We start from the raw sequence: 19,155 nt of genomic DNA on the forward strand, positions 1-19,155 counted from the left end.
CATTTTGATTGGCTCGTGAAGTAAAGTAAAATTTTATAAATAAGCTGCAGAAAGCTAGTCTGGTTGGACACATGCAGCGTTAAGGTAAGCGAAGGATGGAAGACAGTGATAGACAAAAATGTCTCCAAGGAGAAAAATCTCTATTTTTCTCATTTTTTCCCATCGTATTAAGTAGATTTGCATGAATCTTCATTCACCATGTCCCCCACCTCCAGGCCAGGTGGGAGATTGCAGAAAGGATGGAAAGAGGAAGCTGTAAAAAATGCATGAGTGAAAGAAAGATGGAAAAGGGCATGGAAACAGGAGAGATAGATATAGGAACAGAGTGATGGAGAGAGAGGGAGAGACAGAGAGACAAGAGGATGTCATTGATTTATCCTGCTTGCAGGTTCCTTCCTCTCCACTTCTCTGGTTCTCTCAACTGTTAGCATTGTGCATATGCATCCATGCACTTGTGTATGGCTTCCTTTGCCTTGTGTAATGTTCTTGCATGTTGCTGAGGCTGTATTGTAGTGTGGGATGACAGAACCTGGATAAGTAACAGAAAACAAAGTTGCGATTTCACAAAAGATATTTAGTATATATGTTTCAGGTGCCACTAGTGAACAACCAAACTTTTTCAGCAAGTTAGAATTTTAATACAACAACATTGAACAATCATTCAGATGAGATTTAAAGATGTAGTGAAGGAGGACATGCACACAGTTGGTGTGACAGAAGGCATCTATCGCTGTACAACCACAGTGAGTGTTTGGTCCATGTTGCCAGTAATAAGTCTTACCCATTCCTGGTTGGTGTTGGAATCTGGCAAGGCTGCCCTGTGCACTTTTGCTGATTCCGTCCATAAGTTTTATGGACAGAATTTCTAGGCACAGCCAAGTGTTGTCTCGTGATCTCGCCTCTGTTTTTTGTGGTGGGAATAAGAATTAGCACCTCCAAGTCTGAGTGCATGGTTCTCAGCTGAAATATGGAGAAGTGTCTGCTCAAATTTAGGGACATGTTCCTGCTCCAAGTGGAGGAGTTTAAGCATCTCGGGATCTCGGGAGTGGGAGATTGACTGACAGATTGGTGTCGTGTCTGGAGCAACTCTTGACCAATCGTTGTAATAAATTAGAAAGCTGAGCATGAAAGCGAAGGTGTCAGTTTATTGGTTAATCCACATTCCTACCCTATCCTATGGCCACGCACTCTGGATTGTGTCCAACTGAGATCACAGAGACAAGCAAATGAGCTTCCCCAGATAGGGTGAGGAGTTTGATCAATCGGGAGGGACTCAGAGTGCAGCCACTACTCCTCCACATCAAAAGGAACAGGTTGAGATGGTCAAGGCCTCTGAATAGGATAAATTCTGGGTGCCTCCTAGATGAGAGGTTCTGGGCATGTCGTACCAGAAAGAGGTTGTGGGTCAAACACAGGACATGCTGGAGAGATTACAACTCTTGGTTGACTTGGGATCGCTCAGTACCCTCTGGATGAGCTGGAGGAGGTAGACAGGGTGTGGGAGCTCTGGGCTTCTCTGCTTAGACTGCTACCCTTGTGACTCAGATCTTGATAAATGGTAGAAAATAAAGAGATGTAAAATTTTTGCAGATATTTTTAAAATATGAAGATACATTAAAAACATAGGAATTAAGAGAATTTAAAAATATGTAATTCAAATGAACATATATATTTCAAGGCTTAACATTTCATCCCTAATCGCCTGGCTCTTATGTAAAATTGGCCGTTATGTACAAAGATTTTATTACAGCAAAGTGTTTATGTACTCAGATCCCAGTAAGTGGTACAAAATAACATAACAAATAGACTTTAGTTATTTCTGATTAAAAAAAGATGTATGACATATTGTGAGAGGGAAGTTAAAATAACCTGGTCAGTACATAATTTTCAATGAAAAGACATCAGAAGCCCAAAATAGTAGAAGTACAAGCACAGTAGAACAATAACAAATTGTGAATGACTGCATGCAGATGACGGGGAAAAAAACAAAACAAAACATGTTACTTTAACAAGGAGTAAGCTTACTATTAATAGTGATAAGCTCAGTGATAGCATACACCATCTGATCTGCGAGGTGTCAGTCAAACATACTTGGTAAAATGTCAAAGTATCCATTCAAGTCCTCAGTCCTATCACATTATTCTGTCCATTTCCAGTGTGGTCACGGCAAGAGCACACCAGATTATTTTTTTTCAACCTTTGTGGTAACAGCTTTTACCCTTGTGAACTCATGAATACTAGAGTATTTGCAGGCTTCCTCTGTGGGACTGATGGATGTCTTCCATTTGTTTTAGCTGGAAGGTCGTGTCAGTCAAGAGTTAACACACATGCACTGACCAGCAAGTTATAAGCCGGGTGACCACAGCACAGTGGACACTGGATGCTAACTGAAGCTGACGACATGCCTCTGGTGTCCATGGATCAGTTTAAGTTTGGCAGCGCATGTGAATATTATCTGTGCGTGTGCTTGTGACTGAACAGCAGTCTCTCTCTCTCTCTCTCTCTCTCTCTCTTCCCCCCCCCCAAAAAAAAACCAAAAAAAAAAAAAACATAGAGAGAGGCAGAATGAAGAGCCGGGTAGAGAAAAAGAAGAGAATCAGATAAGTGAGGCAAACAAATGTGAAAATACAGAGGAGAGGGAAGCAGCATTTTTAACTATTACTTGCTGTCAAACAAACCCCATTGGGAACTTCATTGTGGTGCCAAACAAAAACATCCGTTGTGCAAACAGTATGGGTAACACCAAACACTAGCCCGACAGCCACTCTTCTGCTTTTCTGTTTGTTGAGACAAGCCAGGAGAAGTTTTATTCCCCAGGTACTCAACTGTCAATCCCGTCTCATGTCTCCTCCAAGGCAGATTCTGTGCTGTGACATAGGGAATCTGAGCATAAGCACGCTGATTTTTAAGAAACTGTAATAGGTGGCTGCATATACTGAGGTTCCGCGGTGTATTATCATTTAAAGGATTTGGGGGCGTGATGTACTGAAGCGGCTCCCTGAATTTTAAGGAAAGCCAGAAAGACAGAAAGTGAGCACAAAAGAAGGGATAAAAGAACAGCAGTGTTATTGTGTGTGCATTATAAAAGTTTTACATTCTGCTCCATACCTATTTCTGGAATACTGCAGGCACTATTGTCTCTATAAACCCTTACCCCTGAAGGAAAAAAAACATGCAAAGGAGTACTGAAAAAAAGACAGAATTAAATATCTCTGATGTCAGAACCCTTCACCCAACCCTATCCTCTTTATTTCCATTCTGCTGTAGTAAAGTATGAAATTGTCTTGTCTCCGCATGAGCTTGAATTGCCCCTATTTAAAACATACAAGCCTACAAGACCAAACATAAGAGTGTTTGGTCTTGCAAAGGGGCAATATATATATATATATATATATATATATATATATATATATATATATATATATATATATATATATAACTATGAACAGCTATACATCTTTAAATTTATTAGCTTACAAAAGAAAAAGTAACTAGAAGTCTTTAGATTAGTTGTGTTATTATACAGTGTACTGCAATACTCTATATATTCTTTATCCATTCTTTATGTCATTTGGACATAGTCGGGCTGCATGTGCACCAGTGCCACCGAGGTACAGAGATCACTGTCAAATCGTAGATGTTATGTTATTAATATAAGGCATATAGCAGTGAGAGGGAAAGAAAAGGTTAGACTGATGCGCCTGGGTGGATGGAAGAATAACGGCTCAGCGAGGTATGAGTAACATATAAAATTGTGAAAGGATAAGAGGATGGTTATATGAAGGAGAAAAAGAAAACAAGAAGCAGCCCTGTTTTGTCCTCAAGCTAATGTTTTTTAAGCCAGAGAGATGTATGGATGGATGAGTATGGAGAGAGAGTGATGGATGGACAGCAGAGAAGTGGAGTAGGGAAATCAGGTGGGTTATCAGTCCTTGGGTTAATCTTTGCTATGTAGTGGATGGATGGATTGATGGATGGATAAATGGATTGACAGGATCAGGAGGAGACATAAGGGAGGAGGCCTAATTGCCTGTGACCTGGTTGTAAACATAGCACAAGTAAGGTGACAGCTGAGAATGACTGAGAGATCATTAGCAAAGAAGTGAAGGTGATTGATCAGTGGGATCTGACACCAGGTTTGTTTCCTTGTCTTAAGCATACAGTGGATTTCTGAATAGTGGCAACTGGTGCTAGAGGGGGTGGAGATCTCATGTAGAAAAATACGTTTTTACAATACATTTTTTAAAATAAATAACAGACTTTTGTATGCCTACCTAAAAATAGTGACATTGGAAATAAACGTCATATAGTACACAAATTGTACACGGTCATTCAAACATTCAAATTAACTATGGCCTTGATTAGCAGCACACAATGGTGAAAACGAATAGCAAGGCACAGCCTGAAATTGAGTTGTATAAGGAGGACCTGCGGCAAACTGGACTAGTGTATTGATGTGGAATACCATTACCTAACATTACCTTATTTCACCATGAAATTGGCAAATTTCCCATAAACTTTCCACATTTTCTTCAAGCTAAATCTGTGCTGGCTCTGTGACAAATATTACTGCTGGCACCAGCAGAAGCAGAGGCTGCTGCAGTGATGGAACTGATGAAGGAGTTATGTGAACTGATGGAACCTATCAGCACATCAGTCTTACACAGTTCTGGCTTCAACATCCTGTTCTTAACTACATTATCCCGCCAGAGATATTGCTTCTATTTAAAATGAGCACCCTCTATGATCACAGTTTTAGTCACAATTTCACCACCAAAAAGTTTTATTTTTCTTCTGTAATTTGCCCCTGTTTATTAGTTTATTGGTTAATTGGTTTACACAGAAATTTAAAGGCACTCAAACGCTGTATAGAGAGTTTTACAAGAGTAGCTACATGACTTCTTTCATTATAATGTTGCACCATTTATTCCCATTTTATTCATGATTTTCAGCACTCACTGGGCACTTTATTAGGTATTAGGTACTGGTCAACAGCTTGTCAACACAAATATCCAGTCAGCCAATCACCTAGCAGTAACTTGATGCTTTCTTGTCTCTACAGCTCGTCTATCTTGTTTAACCAAAAGTTTGTTTGAGCAGTATTTGATAAATCACCTTATTTAAAATTCAGCAAATTTATCGGAATATATATCTCACACTATGCCATACTTTGGTGTCCTTATAACAGTCTTAATAAATAACAAGGTCTTTTTCACTAGTTTTTAAAAGCAATGGCAGTTGCATCAATATTTAGATAAAATTCATATTTTGGAGATTAATATTATGGATTTGTAGCCAGTAAATAATATCAATATGGACCAATGTCTGTGAGGAATGGCTCGAGCAGGTTGTTGAATCTAGCCCACAAAGATAGCCTAGACAGTAGTATTAGTAAGTATTAGTTAAGATAGTATTATCTTATCTTAAAGTACTAAGATTTAAGAAATGAGCTAACAAGTATATGCCCTGTGTGTGTGTGTGTGTGTGTGTGTGTGTGTGTGTGTGTGTGTATCCTGTTAATGACAATATAATAATCTATTTGTATTTGTCTTAAGAAATTAAATTCATTTTTCTTTATCTTCATTCATCTTCATTCTTTTCATCTTCATTTTTAGTTACCCCTGACTTCAGTCTTTGGCATACACAAGCAGAAACTACCAGAGGACTGAAAAACACAATGGTATCATTGGTTGATAATCTCTGAGTAAATCACCACATGCCTACAGTAGATCTTCTCATAGGCTTGATAAGCAAAGACAAGAAGGATTTATGGTGTGCCTGTTCCAGTTTGTGTGTATGTGTCTGTGTTGTTGCACATTATAAAGGGATTATAGTGGGGGCTGGGGGTGGGCAGATTTGTATTGGTTTGATATGCCATCATTCCTCTGGCATATCATGCCTCTTTTTCTAACTCTTGTCAGGCTGTTCTTTCTCATTTCATTTCAATGCACGTCCTTTCATTTTATTCCATGCCACACATTCTCTTTTGTTTACAATACAGTCCTTTAAGAACTTAAAGTACCTCGATTAGATAAGGTGTGACTGTCCACACCATTCCCTTGGTCAGACTATCTGTAATCTTCAGTGTGAAAGTATGTAAAAACTACCTGTTACCATACTGTGCCACAGTGTGTGTAATAAAAAAAACCTGTCGGAAAGCAGTGCAGAAGTCAGCTTTCATCCAAAAGAAGAGCTTTTAGACATCCTTTTAAAAGCCTGCAGGACTATTCATGAATACTGAATACTAAAGAAATTGAAAAAAAGCCTAAGAGAGTTCCCTCAACTCTAAGGGCAGAAAATGAAACCAAAACCAATGAGACCACAACATACTGGTGACTGACATATTTCAAAGTAGTTAATACATTAGAGGATCAGCTAAACTACTCGAGCCCGGAATGTGCACTACAGTCAGTGTCAAAGCCACGAGCAACAATTCAGTGACTTCCTGTGTCTATACAGCTTTTTGCTGTTTATGTAAACACGTAACTGTAATTTCAAAGAAAAAAAACATGCTAATAAAAATGGTCATAACTGATCAAATCTGTGAAAACAATGTTTACAAAGTCTGTAAGTAAATACTATTTAGAATGAAACTTGACTAACAAAAGAGTTTCGATGAAAAGCTCAGACTCTTTTTTCTTCTTCTCTGTGAAATGTATTTAGCTGTTCATCTGCCTATCCTTAACACATTTATATATGAGTAGATTTGTCTAGTTCTAAACTTCTTCAGTGTATCTTGCTGCTTGTATTTTTCTGTCTCTTCGTGTTTCTCTCCACTCTCTATCTAAAACTTTCTTCCTCGCTCTATATGTTTAATTTGTGATTCGTATGATTGTCCCTTCTTTAGCGACTCATTTCTTTGTCTTACCTACAATGTCCTTTCTTGTCTCTCTCTTTTATTCTCCCTCTCTTTCTGTCTGCCAGCTGGGCCTGTAGGCTTTCAGCAGCATTACAGCTTGTAAACCTCGGATTACAGCACCCAGAATCTGCCTAGCACTGCATGCTTCTGTGGATCACAAATACACAAGTGTGACATTCACCCATTCATCATTTACATATAAACATATATGATATTTAAATAGCCTTGGATAAACATGTGCCTTAAAGTAAGACAATGCATTTGTACATTGCAGTATAGGCACACAATGACTACACAAGCTTAGTGTCTACACTGTTCTCCACTGCATTAAGTTCCACAACGTCCCTTCACTATCATAGTGAGCTCACTAGAGGATTACCTTTCTGCTCCTCAGTATGTTTACCTAATTTTTCTACTGATTATTGCTATTGTTTGCCTATTTCCCCATGGCCTCTATTCACATTGTGCAAGGACATGTATAAGCATAATGCCTTTCAGCATTCAGCTAAATCACCAGTTTTTAATATTGAACTTACAGTACCTGCAAAACAACAACTAAAATGTATTAAGTTTAGTCTTTAAGTTTTCTTATTTCTTAAAAAAGCAGCCTGCTTATAATAGCTTGTGTGATGAAATAAAGAAAAGCGTTGTATTTACCTACAAGGCCTACTTGTTTTAAAAGTTTTGTTTCATAATTTGGAAAGTTTTTGGTTAATAGGTCCAGAGTGTAAGCAGAGTGGTTTAAGGGCCAGATTCTTCCACGAAATGCGGTTGAAAAATTTGCTTTTGCATTAGTTTACTGAAAACAAGTGGATTCACCTTGGGTTTATTTTACTATAGAGCATTGCTCTTAAAATACACACAGCTTGATTTAGTTTTGGCGTGCTTCCCTGTACACTAAGGCCCTCTCATATTAGCATGGACAATTTGCTTTTTCTATCTATCATTAATGAAATCAAGCGAGGAAAGGCAACAGCTCTTCTAGATCTTAATGATTTATGTTTTTTTTTCTTTTCATAGCAGAGTTTTAACTGTCATTTGCTGAGCAGTGATGAACTATGTCTGCTGAGAGTGGCTTTCAGAAGCATTCCTGATTCCTGAAGTAATGATTTCCCATCAAGAATCCTATGTAGTTTAAAGGCTATTCTGCTTCCATAGACTGTGCAGCTATTTAATATTGGTTGTCAGCCTTGTCTTGTGTTATAAGATTATGTGGGATATAAATGATGCATAGAGAACAATAAAATTCCCAATTTCTTGATTACTTATATCTTTAAGTTTGGTTATTCTTTAATTGTTGAGATCCCTTTATATCAGTGTAAAAATAATCTTTTAAATATGTGGCTAATAATAAAGTAGAAAGCATTTATTTTTATTTGCAAAAATCTTTCATTTCATTCTCAAAATTTCTATAATGCTACACTTAGAATTAAATACAGGGTTTAAATGATTTGCATTTCCTATATGATTCTAACCTTTTTCTTTTTTTGTGATTTAATATTTTATTATTTCTATTCCTGCATGAGGCTCTCTACCTCTGCTCTGTGTTTTCTGTGCCTGTTGTCTTTTTCTGCTAGATAAATATCAGTTTACAGGAGAGGTCAAGAAATGTGCTAATGCAACAAAATAACTGCTTTTGGACATACCAGACTCTGAGACAGGCCCTCAATGAACAGCAAAAATCAGAGTGATGGGTGACAGGACTGAATGTGTTTTTGTGTGTGTGAGTGTATTGTATGAAAGTGAGAGTAAGTGAGTGTTGGACAGCTGAGAAGTGAAGGGTGCTAAGTGTATCCAAGTGTACCAGAATGGCTGTAAAACTAACTTTAACTGTATCCACATGCGATACACACATGCAGCTCTTATCCTAACTTTAACCATTACAACTGAATATACGTCCATCTAGCCCTTAACGCTAAAATATGCCTTAACCCTCAAATAGTCATTGAAATCTACAAGGTCCCTCCAAAGCTTTTGGACCCTAATAGTATAGTGAGATCCATTATCAGGATCTCACCTTATAATGCAAACAAACATACACAGACAAACACACAGAGATCTGTTGAGGGACCAGCTAAGTGGTTAGACTGGCACAGGTTAGTCTAGCTGTCTGAGTGCTCCAGATATCATATTGACTGAATTACTAGGTAGAATTTGTTTTTTGTACCTATGAAAAGAGGACTATATCTACTCTAGTGTAGCTCGACATAAGATGTAAAAAAATACATTTTTGTCAACATGCTTACCATGCTGTGCACAGTTTAGAAGATGAATAATTAAACAAATTAAATATTTACATAAACATTTACAATAGGGGTTACTAAAAACACTTACCTGCAGTTTGTCTGCAGAAAATGAAGCAAATAATAAGAAATTACATAAGACAATACATAAGAGTGTTATGATGAAGGGCCATGAAAGTGTAGAGCAAATAAAGCACGCAATAACGTATTACAGAATAAGCACTAGGATATGTTCCTGTACAAACTGTGAGATGTAAAAGGTTCTCAAAACAATAAAAATGTTACTCTCTTATATAACAGAAATTCAGCTACCAAAAGATTGCGCATGAGCTCTACACAGAACGAGCAAAAAAAATGTAATCAGTGGTTATTCATTGCTTACGTAAGATACAGTCAGTGGAATCAGAAGAAAAGCTACACAAAAATGAAATAACATTGTGCATGTTGCCTTTCTGATGTTCTCAAAGTAAGATTCCAGATTTCATGTTATCATGATTGTATATGTACATGCATAATTTCTAACTGCACACATATGCACATGTATTATTTAATCCCCTGTGGTATTTAATGGCTTAAACGTTCCCGCTATACTGAAGACATCCTTTTTGGCTCTCGGAGGAGGCGGACACACTTTTTCTCCTCTCCTCTCCTTTATCTTCCCTGCTTAGTTCTTATGTCCTTGTCTATTCTCGTGTTTTTTTGTATTACTTTTCCCTGGAACACTCTCTCACAGTCTGTTTCTAAAACCTAAAGAGAGTTATGGATTTGATCATCTGGTCTCTGAATGCTATTGACAACCTTTTCTCAACGAGAAGTCTGGGCTCGGGAGAGCCCGAGTGCCCTGGAGAGACTTTCCCTGCCGGATACACTATGGACGGGTGGCAGGAATGGAGGGTCGTGTGCCTGGCGGGACTGTCGACCGAGGACGCTGAAGATATCTACCTATTCGGAACCATGATAACAGGGTTTTTGCTGATTGGAGCTGGCTTGGCCCTGGCTTATCGGAGAATTAAGAAAGCGGAACCGGCTGTTCAAACCCCCCCAAGGCTGCCCCCTGGGATTGAAACGATGGGACAAGGCGTGACTTCTCAGAACGGGCTCATTGAGAGCAGCATGGTTAAGACCTTGGAGACGCTTACAGCTGCCGTGAATACTCAGAATAACACCTCTGAGTTTATATTGGGTTACATCAAGGAGAGGCCTGCTCAGAATAACACCTTTGAGCCAAAGTTGGATTACATTGTGGAACAGCTGACTACAGTCGTGAGTTCTCAGAATCGGCTTTCTGAGCAAAAGAATGATAACACCAGCAAGTTTGATACCATCATCAGGAAGCTCGCGGTTCTCCAACAGGAGATTGAGAGACCAGTGTCGGAGTGTTAAAGAACAGCTTTGAAATTCTCATGAGTTGTTGCAAAAGACAAATTACCATCATAATCCGGCTACCCCTTCGGCGCCAGCTGTGGGCTCAAGGCTGGAGCCAAACAAAAACTCCCTGATAACGACTGTGTTGAGTCTGTTTCTTCCCATTCCATGCAAGGCCACCTGGGTTGGCTGGAAGACTGTTTACGCAGGGCGGAGGACACTGTCTCAGCTGAACTATGGACACGCACACACATACACATACTGATACTGATAAGCACTCACTGACGCATCACCCTCCCTACCCCGGATCCAACGCCACCTCCAACGCTTACCTCCCCTCTGATGTGGACATCAGGTCAGTTGGAGGCGCAGTCGAAAGATTGCAGCGGTCCCAGATCAGATGTACACAATGGAACACTTTCCCATGTTGCTTGTCTGTGTTTATTGTGCTATGGTGTGTTGATATCTGTGCATTCCTGTACTATCCTGTTGTGTTACACATTTCGATGTTTTTTTCCTTGCTACCTAGCCTGACCTGTCTCCCCAATGTGATGTTTGTGTATTGTATGTACGGTCGGTAAGGTCTGTCATCTCGGTTGTGGGCAAAAGACCTGCAACTGACAAATAAAAGCTATCTCATCTCATCTCTCTCTCTCATCATAAACATTAAGAGTCCCTATGGCTTTACATCTTTAGCTGCACTTTAATCGTAATGATAGCTTCTGTGTGCTTAGAGTGCAGTGAAAATTTCTGATTCCTTAGTTTTTTGCATATTTGTCCCATTTACTTATTTCATTATCATCAAACAAATTTTAATATTAGACAAAGACTACTCAAGTAAATACAAAATGCAGTTTTGTAAAAGATAATTTGATTTATTAAAGGAAAAAAAAAACATCCAAAGCTCCCTGGCCAAGAATCATTATCCACAAATGGTAAAAATTTGGAACAGTCATGAACCTTTCCAGGAGTTTCTGGCCAAATTACTCCAAGTGAACATTGACAACTCGTCTTGGAAGTAACAAAAGAACCCATAATAACATCTAGATAACTGCAGGCCCCACTTGCTTCAGTTAAGGTCAGAGCTCATGATCTAGCAATAAGAAAGAGACCGGGCAACAATGGCGTCCGTGGTAGAGTTCCGAAGTGAAAACCACTCCTGGCCAAAAAGAACACAAAAGCTCATCAAATCATCATTTTAAAGCTGAATTTTCTGCTTACTAGGGTATTCTTTGTCTAACATTAAAACTTGTTATATATCTGAAATATGTATTTGTGAGAAATATGCAAAAAAATAGAAAACCAGGAAGAACCGAATATTTTTCCACACAACTGTATATGTTGGCACTGGTGTGTGTGTGTGTGTGTGTGTGTGTGTGTGTGTGTGTGTGTGTGTGTGTATTTTGCATGCTGTATAGCTGTGTTTCTTTAGCTACATGTAAGTGAAGTTGTGTTAAACACACTTACTGTATGCCTTAGCATTTTTTTCTTTTCATCTGTGATGATTGCAAAGCAAAAAGCAAGTAAATAGAGTTATTTGTATGCCTACCTACCTGCACCTACCAGGCAGACATGGTGGAAATAGTGGAAGATAACTAGATTTGAGAATTTTTTCTTCTGTTAAGACTTTTGGGGAACCTTGCGTGTAAACTCTGTTAGATCAAACCTGTATTCCCAAGTGGAGTCTCACCCTTCTCCCACTCTTCGTTCTGTTGTATCTCCCATTATTCACCAAGAGTATTTGCAGGGTGAAGAACATTTTTTAATTCACTTTCCCCAAGCATCTCCTGCTTTACTTATCTCTGCTCTACTTTCCATTTTTTTTCTGTCTGCCTTTTTGTCTCTTTGTCTTTTTCTCACGTTTCAATACAAACGCCATAAACACATACAGAGGTAAATACACAAATTATGTATCACCTTATCAATAATTAGCATTATTTTTTTCCTGTGGTGTTAATCATAGACTTTTATATAGCTTTGTTTTAGACAAACACATTTTTTCTCATTTGCCAGACATATCTCAAACACAAAGGTTAATTGATTTAAAAAGCATTTTCCAAGAACTCCAATTGCGCTCATCTTTTTAGGCAATAAGTGATGAAACGTTTTCTTCTTTATTCAATTAAAAAGAGACGGACACTAAATTAAATGATAGCGCAGTTTAATTATTAAGTTACATATTAATTTAAAGTTTGGTATTTAAAAGCACATTAAGTAAGGAAGTTTGAATTATATATACATACCAGAACCCAATCTAACCCGCACTGCACACACACAGACACGCGTCTTCCCAACAATTCAAGCAAGCCATAAAACAGCTTGTGGCTCTTCTGGGAAATCAGAACAGGACTTGTTGTTGTCATCGTTATATTGATCAGAGACTACTCAGTGTATTTGTGTGTGTGTTTGTGTGTAAATGCAAGTGTGGATTCGTAGGTGTGTGAACATACATTCTTATATACATATGTTTGTATGTATATAAGAAAGAGAATAAAATCTATTGTCAAATGTTGTACTTCAAGTCATGAACATGAAGTACTCCCACTATGAATAACCTCAACTCTTACAAAATAAAATAAGCAATAAAACAAAGAATATCTTTTTGCCCCCTTCCCTTTTCTTTTTTTGATATTATGCAAATTTCACATGTCTGTATATAAGTTATGAACACTCATAAGTTAATTTCCTGTCTCCAACACTTTTTTGATTTGTTTAGAACCCCCCCAAAAAATCACTAATTATGCAACAAACTATAGATACCCTAAATGTTTTTAGAGCTTTGTGTATAATTAAATTAAATGTATTTCAGTTGAAGCTAAGTTTGCTCTGCCAATCCTGTTCTCACTAATGTTGTGTATCTGTATTTTCACGGTGGGATAAACCCAGATCTATTTCATTTGATCTTGCTGCTCTTTTTAATACCTCTTTAATTCAGCATGGGTGATTAAGAAATCAAAATTTTAAAAAGTGATTATTAAAATAAGCTGTATCTTTATAAGTTTTATAGCTTCGGTCAGGTGTAAACTTCAGTAATGTTATTATTTCATGTTTTTCAAACCTAATGTGTACCTGTGTACACTAGTTTGTTTGAAATGGTGGTTGTGGTGCCTTCAGTTAGTCAACATTCACTTCCATCTGGATGAATCACCTCACAGTTACGTCATATGGTTCATCTCGTACAGCCAGAGTACCTACCCTAAAGGAGGAACCAAAAAAACAACACACCCTTAAAATGCTATTCTAAAGGCTGCAATCATCCTCTGTTTCTGCAGTACAACCACATAAAAGAGAGTACTATTTCTACAGTGGTTTTCAGAATTTTAAAAAAGGTCCAGAAGGGCCTAGTGAAATCATCTAGTACGGTGAAGTGATTGTCATTGCTCAAGTAACAAGTCTGAGGTGAATTGAGGGTTGTGAAATTTTGTGTTATACTGCTGGAAGCAGCCGTAAGTATACGGGCATGTGGTCATAAAATTCAAGAATCAAGATTCTTTACTGTCATGTTAAGGGAATATACAATGAAATGAAGTTGCACTCAGGGATTGTACTCAATGAATATAAAAATAAGAATGAAAAATCAGTTAAGCTATAAATATAAACAGTTCATTTCGCACACACAACAAACATCACAATCTCCCAGTATTTCCACTATGCAGCACATTCATTTCCACTATATGAATTTATAAAGTCCACATTGTGATTTACTCCTGTTATTGTAATTGCTGCATGTTTTGTATATAGGGCTGTGCTTCAGTCCATTGTTCAGGATGGTAATGGCTTTAGGGTATAACTGTTGATGAATTTTTTGGTGCATGTTTTAATGGACTGGTAACGTTTTCCTGAGGGTAATGATTCAAAGAGATGATGAGCCTTCCAGTATACTGTTGTTGTTGTTTTTCTTCCAACAGCAGGAGGTTAAGATGTCTTCCGAGGCAGGTAGCTGTTAGTTTGTGATGTTTTGTGGACATAATCAGCAACAATCTCCTCAGTTGGTACTAAGAGGCCACATGGTTTAAACAGAATATCCCCCAAAACGTTATACCTCCACCAGCGGGATGATATAAAGCAGGATGTATCCATGCTTTCATGTTTAGGGTGAATTCTGAACCTATTATCTGAATGTTGCAGCAAAAATTGAGGCTCATCAGTCCAGCTCATCTTCTGTTATCCAGTTTTGGTTAGTCTGTGTGAATTCTACTGAAGTAGGTGAAGGAAGGCACCCGGTGTGCTCTTCTGCTTCTAGAGCTAATCTACTTTGAAGTTTGACCTTTTGAGCTTGCTTTTCTGCATACCTTGGTTGTAACAAGTGGTTATGTGACTTACCTTGGCCTTTTTATCAATTGAAAGTAGTTTAGCCATTCTCCTTTAACCGCTGATGTCAACAGGGCATTTTCTCCTGCCATTCACTGCACTGGATATTTTCTTCTTTTTTGGATCGCTCCAAACCACAGAGATGGTTGTGTGGGGAAACCCCAGTAGATCAGCATTTACTGAAACACTCAGAGCAGCCTGTCTGGCACCAACAACTATGCCACAATCAAAGTCACTTAAATATCTTGCAATATAGATCGCATTCTATATGAATTCTCTATTGAATTTTTGATTTGACTTGCTGTGACCATTTAGTTAAAGGCATACAATGTGTAATATAAATGTAAAAATAAAGACTAGACTTTGCTGTTGTGTAAATAATATCGGTAAGCAATGGAATTTTGCTTTTCCTCAGGAGAGAAGAAGGGGGTCAAGAGGCAATTGCTGGGCATTGCTATAACCTCTCTTTTGACAAACGTTATCACAACAAGGAAAACAAGAAAGTCTTCACTAATGTTGTTCTGTTGACTGAAGACCTTATGAATTCAACTATGCTGGGAAAAAAATCTCTTTAGAAAAATTGCAGTTTTTGTGTTTTTTTGTGTTCAAAGACACAATGATTGGAATGGGGCACGCTTTGCTATATTTTATAATTTTATTTTAATAACACCAAACAGCAAAATAAAATAACACAAGTAAGTGAAAGAAGGGAAGAGAGGAGACGAGAATTCCTGTACACTTGGAAGTAGTTTTCATGCTAGAGTGGATGAGCACACAGACCATGAGGTAGAGAATGGGCAGCTGGTGTTGCAGACCTAGTGTAAGTGGTGCAACAAGCACCCTGTGTTAGCTGAGAGAAAGACGGAGAGGGAGGGCTTATTGTGCATTAAAGTGCACATATTGTTGTTTAAGTAAATTCATTATTGTAGAGTTCATTTACTTATTTAATTTGATCTTGCTACTCTTTTTAATACCTCTTTAATTCAGCATGGGTGATTAAGAAATCAAAATTTTAAAAAGTAATTATTAAAATAAGCTGTATCGAAGTTTTGTAGCTTCGGTCAGGTGTAAACTTCAGTAATGTTATTATTTCATGTTACTAATTAAACACTCTTTAAGCACTTTTTGAATAATTACAAAACATACTGTGAAAATAAAGAGTAATGTGCCCATACTGGGCTTCTGTTCTCACAAACAGATGCACAGCTGGATAGAGCTGAACTGAGAAGATATTCCTTAAATGGTGCATTAGATGTTAAAAGCAAAAAAATTTGGATGTAAAATCTTTACTTACTGTGAATCAGCCCTACCGTTACTATTACCACCACGAGTGTAGGAGTGTCATGATCAAAGCATGATTATAATGAGGCATTAGTGTTTTGTTTTGTTTTTTTAATAGTTTCATCACAGGAATATTTTTGAATAAAACTGTCCAAATAAATCAAGGCAGTGAATAGAATAGATTAGAGCTATGCTTGGAACTGCTTTCGAGGCCGATGGATGAGCCTGCACGCTATAAGGTGGAGAGAAGGCAGTTGGTGGTGCAGAGCTTTCATACTAGTGCAAGTGGACTGCTTGCTGCAACAAGCTGGTGCTTCTCTGACTGCCACTGAACTGGTAGAGAGCACGGAGTCGGGAGAGAACCTTGGACTTGAGCTGGTTCCTTAAAACATGTCAACCAGCAAGCACAAATATGGCAGAGGGAGGGGAGAGGACAGAAGGAAGGCTTGGTATGCAAGCTGTTCGTAGACTGACACGCATGTTGCTCATTAGCAAGGGAGAAATGGAGGTTCGGGTGGTGGTAAGAGAGGGGTCACTTGAGGAGAGGGAGGGAGACAGGAGTAGTGGAACTGCTCTTCAGTTTGACTGTGCGCATGTCTGGCTGCCCTCTCTTTATAGCAATGGCAAACATATGACTGCATAGTGGAGTCAACAGAGGGAATGTTATAGCACAACAGATGCTGAAAGCAGCACATCTACTCCTGGGCAGGTGAAATCCAGTTAACACAGGGAAAAAAGAAACAAAAAAGAAAAGAGGGAGCCATGTATGATCATGGAGAAAAGCCCTATAATATTTCTGCTGCTGAAGGTGAAGCAGATAAACTACTAATAGCTAAGAGTAGCCTACACCAAGAGTCCATTATTACACTGCATTAGAAAGTCCAAAATCAAATCTCTCTCTGTGTCTATCCACTGGTGGAGCTCATCATATAAGGTGGGAGGAAGTGCAGCAGCAGCTAATACAGCAATTGCCCAGGTCTAATTTCATGGGGAGTTGCTCTTATGTCTACCAGCAGTAATTTGAGGTAAGGTGTAGAGCAGAATTTTGACAACATTTATTCATGCATCTGTTTTACTTTTACAACTTCCTACGCATATTGATTTTGTTGCAGTCGCTAGTGTCTGTCAGTGCTGTGTACAATTTTCCCACCTCCATGGCTTCCAAATGTCACCTGCTATCGACTGCATTTTGAATTGCTACGAGTCATGTATGTAACAATCAGGCCAGAAGCCACAGTTTGTGTCACAGTGTGCTTTGATGTGTTTGCCACAGGGAGAGAAAATGAGAGATACATGAAATCTCAAAGCACCCCTTAGTGATTGTAAGATGCTATTTAGGCTAGAGGATACCTGCATGCTGTTTGATTGTGCATCCACATACAGTACGCTGGGTTTGTGTTCACATTGATGTGTGTTCCGAGAAAAGGGTTTGTTGTAACAGTAAATGACTCGTGGCTCCAACACAGCACTGGTCGATGGTCCAATTACCTTTAAATGTGTGTGGTTACACATCCTTTAAAGTGCCTGGGGTCTGTCTGAGTCTATGCAAGTGTGGGAAGTGGCTGGAAGTAGGAAGGAGACTGATATAGACTGGTATATCCATTTTTTGTTCAGTGTTATAATAATGTTTTACAGATCACCATGACAAACAATACTGAAAGACTGACACTTTAATGTAGATGTTTTTATTTGTACACTACTGTGCAGCCTTAGGTAACATCTTCTCCAGCCTTTGTGAATGTCTTTTAAAGATCTTCTTTGGACATACTACTTTTTCACTTATTTTTAGTTCAGTCCTTGCATCTGACCATTTTTAAATAAGTTTTGCTTAAACCCTTAACCCTGACCTAGGAATGATTCTAGCATAAAACGCCACCTAAATTAAAGAATGAACCAGTGTTGTTTCTACACATAACAGAAAACTTAGCAAGGAACCAGTTTTAAATTGTATCTTTAGGCACTTTTATACTAGCAGCCTGTTATAAAAGCAAACCATTTGTTCACATTTCTTTAGATGAACCTATGAAAAATGCCAATGATAACACAGTTTGACAGGAATAACATAATAGTTTTGCACCAAGAAGTGCTATTAGCTAAAAACTGGCTGTGCTGTGCAGCGTCTCCCTAAAATATTTGTAGAGGCTGGACAAATGTAGGACAAAAGAATGAGTTTCAGGCCTAAAAAAAACTAACTGCAGAAGACGAAGAGTATGTGAAAGTCATATCCTTAAGAAATAGGAAGAAGCCCAGTAAAGATGTGACACAGGATCTATGAGATTCATTTGGCCCCTCAGTTGATACGGTTGTTGCAATATCATCCAGAAAACATACGATCAGGAACAGCTTCCTTTTTAAGCTGTTGATTCCAAACAATCTGCTAATGCAGTAAACACAATTGTGGATAGAAAAACACACAATGGAAAACTATCAGTTGTGGAATTGTCTCCCCAGAGCCTGGACCTTAACGTTATTGAAGCAGTGTGGGATCATCTTAACAGAAAATGAAACAAAAGGTATCCAGCATCCAAACAAGAGCTTTGAATGTCCTTCCAGAAGCCCATGGTGATTCATCAAATGTTGTTGAAACACAATTTTGGTAAAATGAGAAACAAAGAGATAGCATGCTTTGTCAAAAGAAAAACTGAACTGAGAGCAATAAATGATGAAAAAAGAGAAATAAAAAAGGAAATTAAAGCAGTGATAGAGAAAGAAGGAGAGAGAGTGTGGGATGTTAATGGCCGTGTTTAGATGCTGTCTTCTTCCTAATGGTTATAACATGCAAACGCACACAAACACTCACAAATGCACATTTACTTCATACTGTCAGGCTGAGAGCCATTATCCAGAGCTATGAAGATAAGCAGAGGTTGGTGGCCACTCTGCTAGTCATCCAACCATTTTAACTCATCACCTGCACACCTCTACAGTGAAGCAGCCTCTATTACTCCTTTTAGGTGGAAATGCATAAGAGGATAAAAGTGAAAATACTGACATTTACATTTGTTGAAATATTACAATGGTTCTTCCATCACCTTCGAGCTTATGGCTTTGTCTCTTATTTCCTCTTTACCGTCCATTTATAATGTCAAAGAAAAA

At 38.3% G+C, this 19,155-nt stretch overlaps 2 protein-coding genes across 4 annotated transcripts in view; both read left to right on the forward strand.

Annotated features, from left to right (window-relative positions):
• The window catches only part of grid2 (glutamate receptor, ionotropic, delta 2), a 507,657-nt gene that overhangs the window by 371,819 nt on the left and 116,683 nt on the right, over positions 1 to 19,155 (forward strand). The gene's annotated exons all lie outside the window — the stretch shown is intronic.
• On the forward strand, positions 9,776 to 10,485 carry LOC148100242 (uncharacterized). Its single transcript, XM_087848731.1, has one exon. It carries the CDS (start codon positions 9,862 to 9,864, stop codon positions 10,483 to 10,485), a length of 624 nt encoding a protein of 207 aa, XP_087704857.1. The 5' UTR covers positions 9,776 to 9,861.

The sequence above is a fragment of the Neolamprologus brichardi genome, chromosome 12 (genome assembly GCF_056152115.1).
Source record: "Neolamprologus brichardi isolate AB-2024 chromosome 12, ASM5615211v1, whole genome shotgun sequence".
In the NCBI taxonomy this organism is placed as follows: Eukaryota; Metazoa; Chordata; class Actinopteri; order Cichliformes; family Cichlidae; genus Neolamprologus; species Neolamprologus brichardi.

Bases quoted from the DNA above. Each gene is read 5' to 3' on its own strand.
- LOC148100242 (XM_087848731.1), top strand. From the start codon at position 9,862: ATGGATTTGATCATCTGGTCTCTGAATGCTATTGACAACCTTTTCTCA.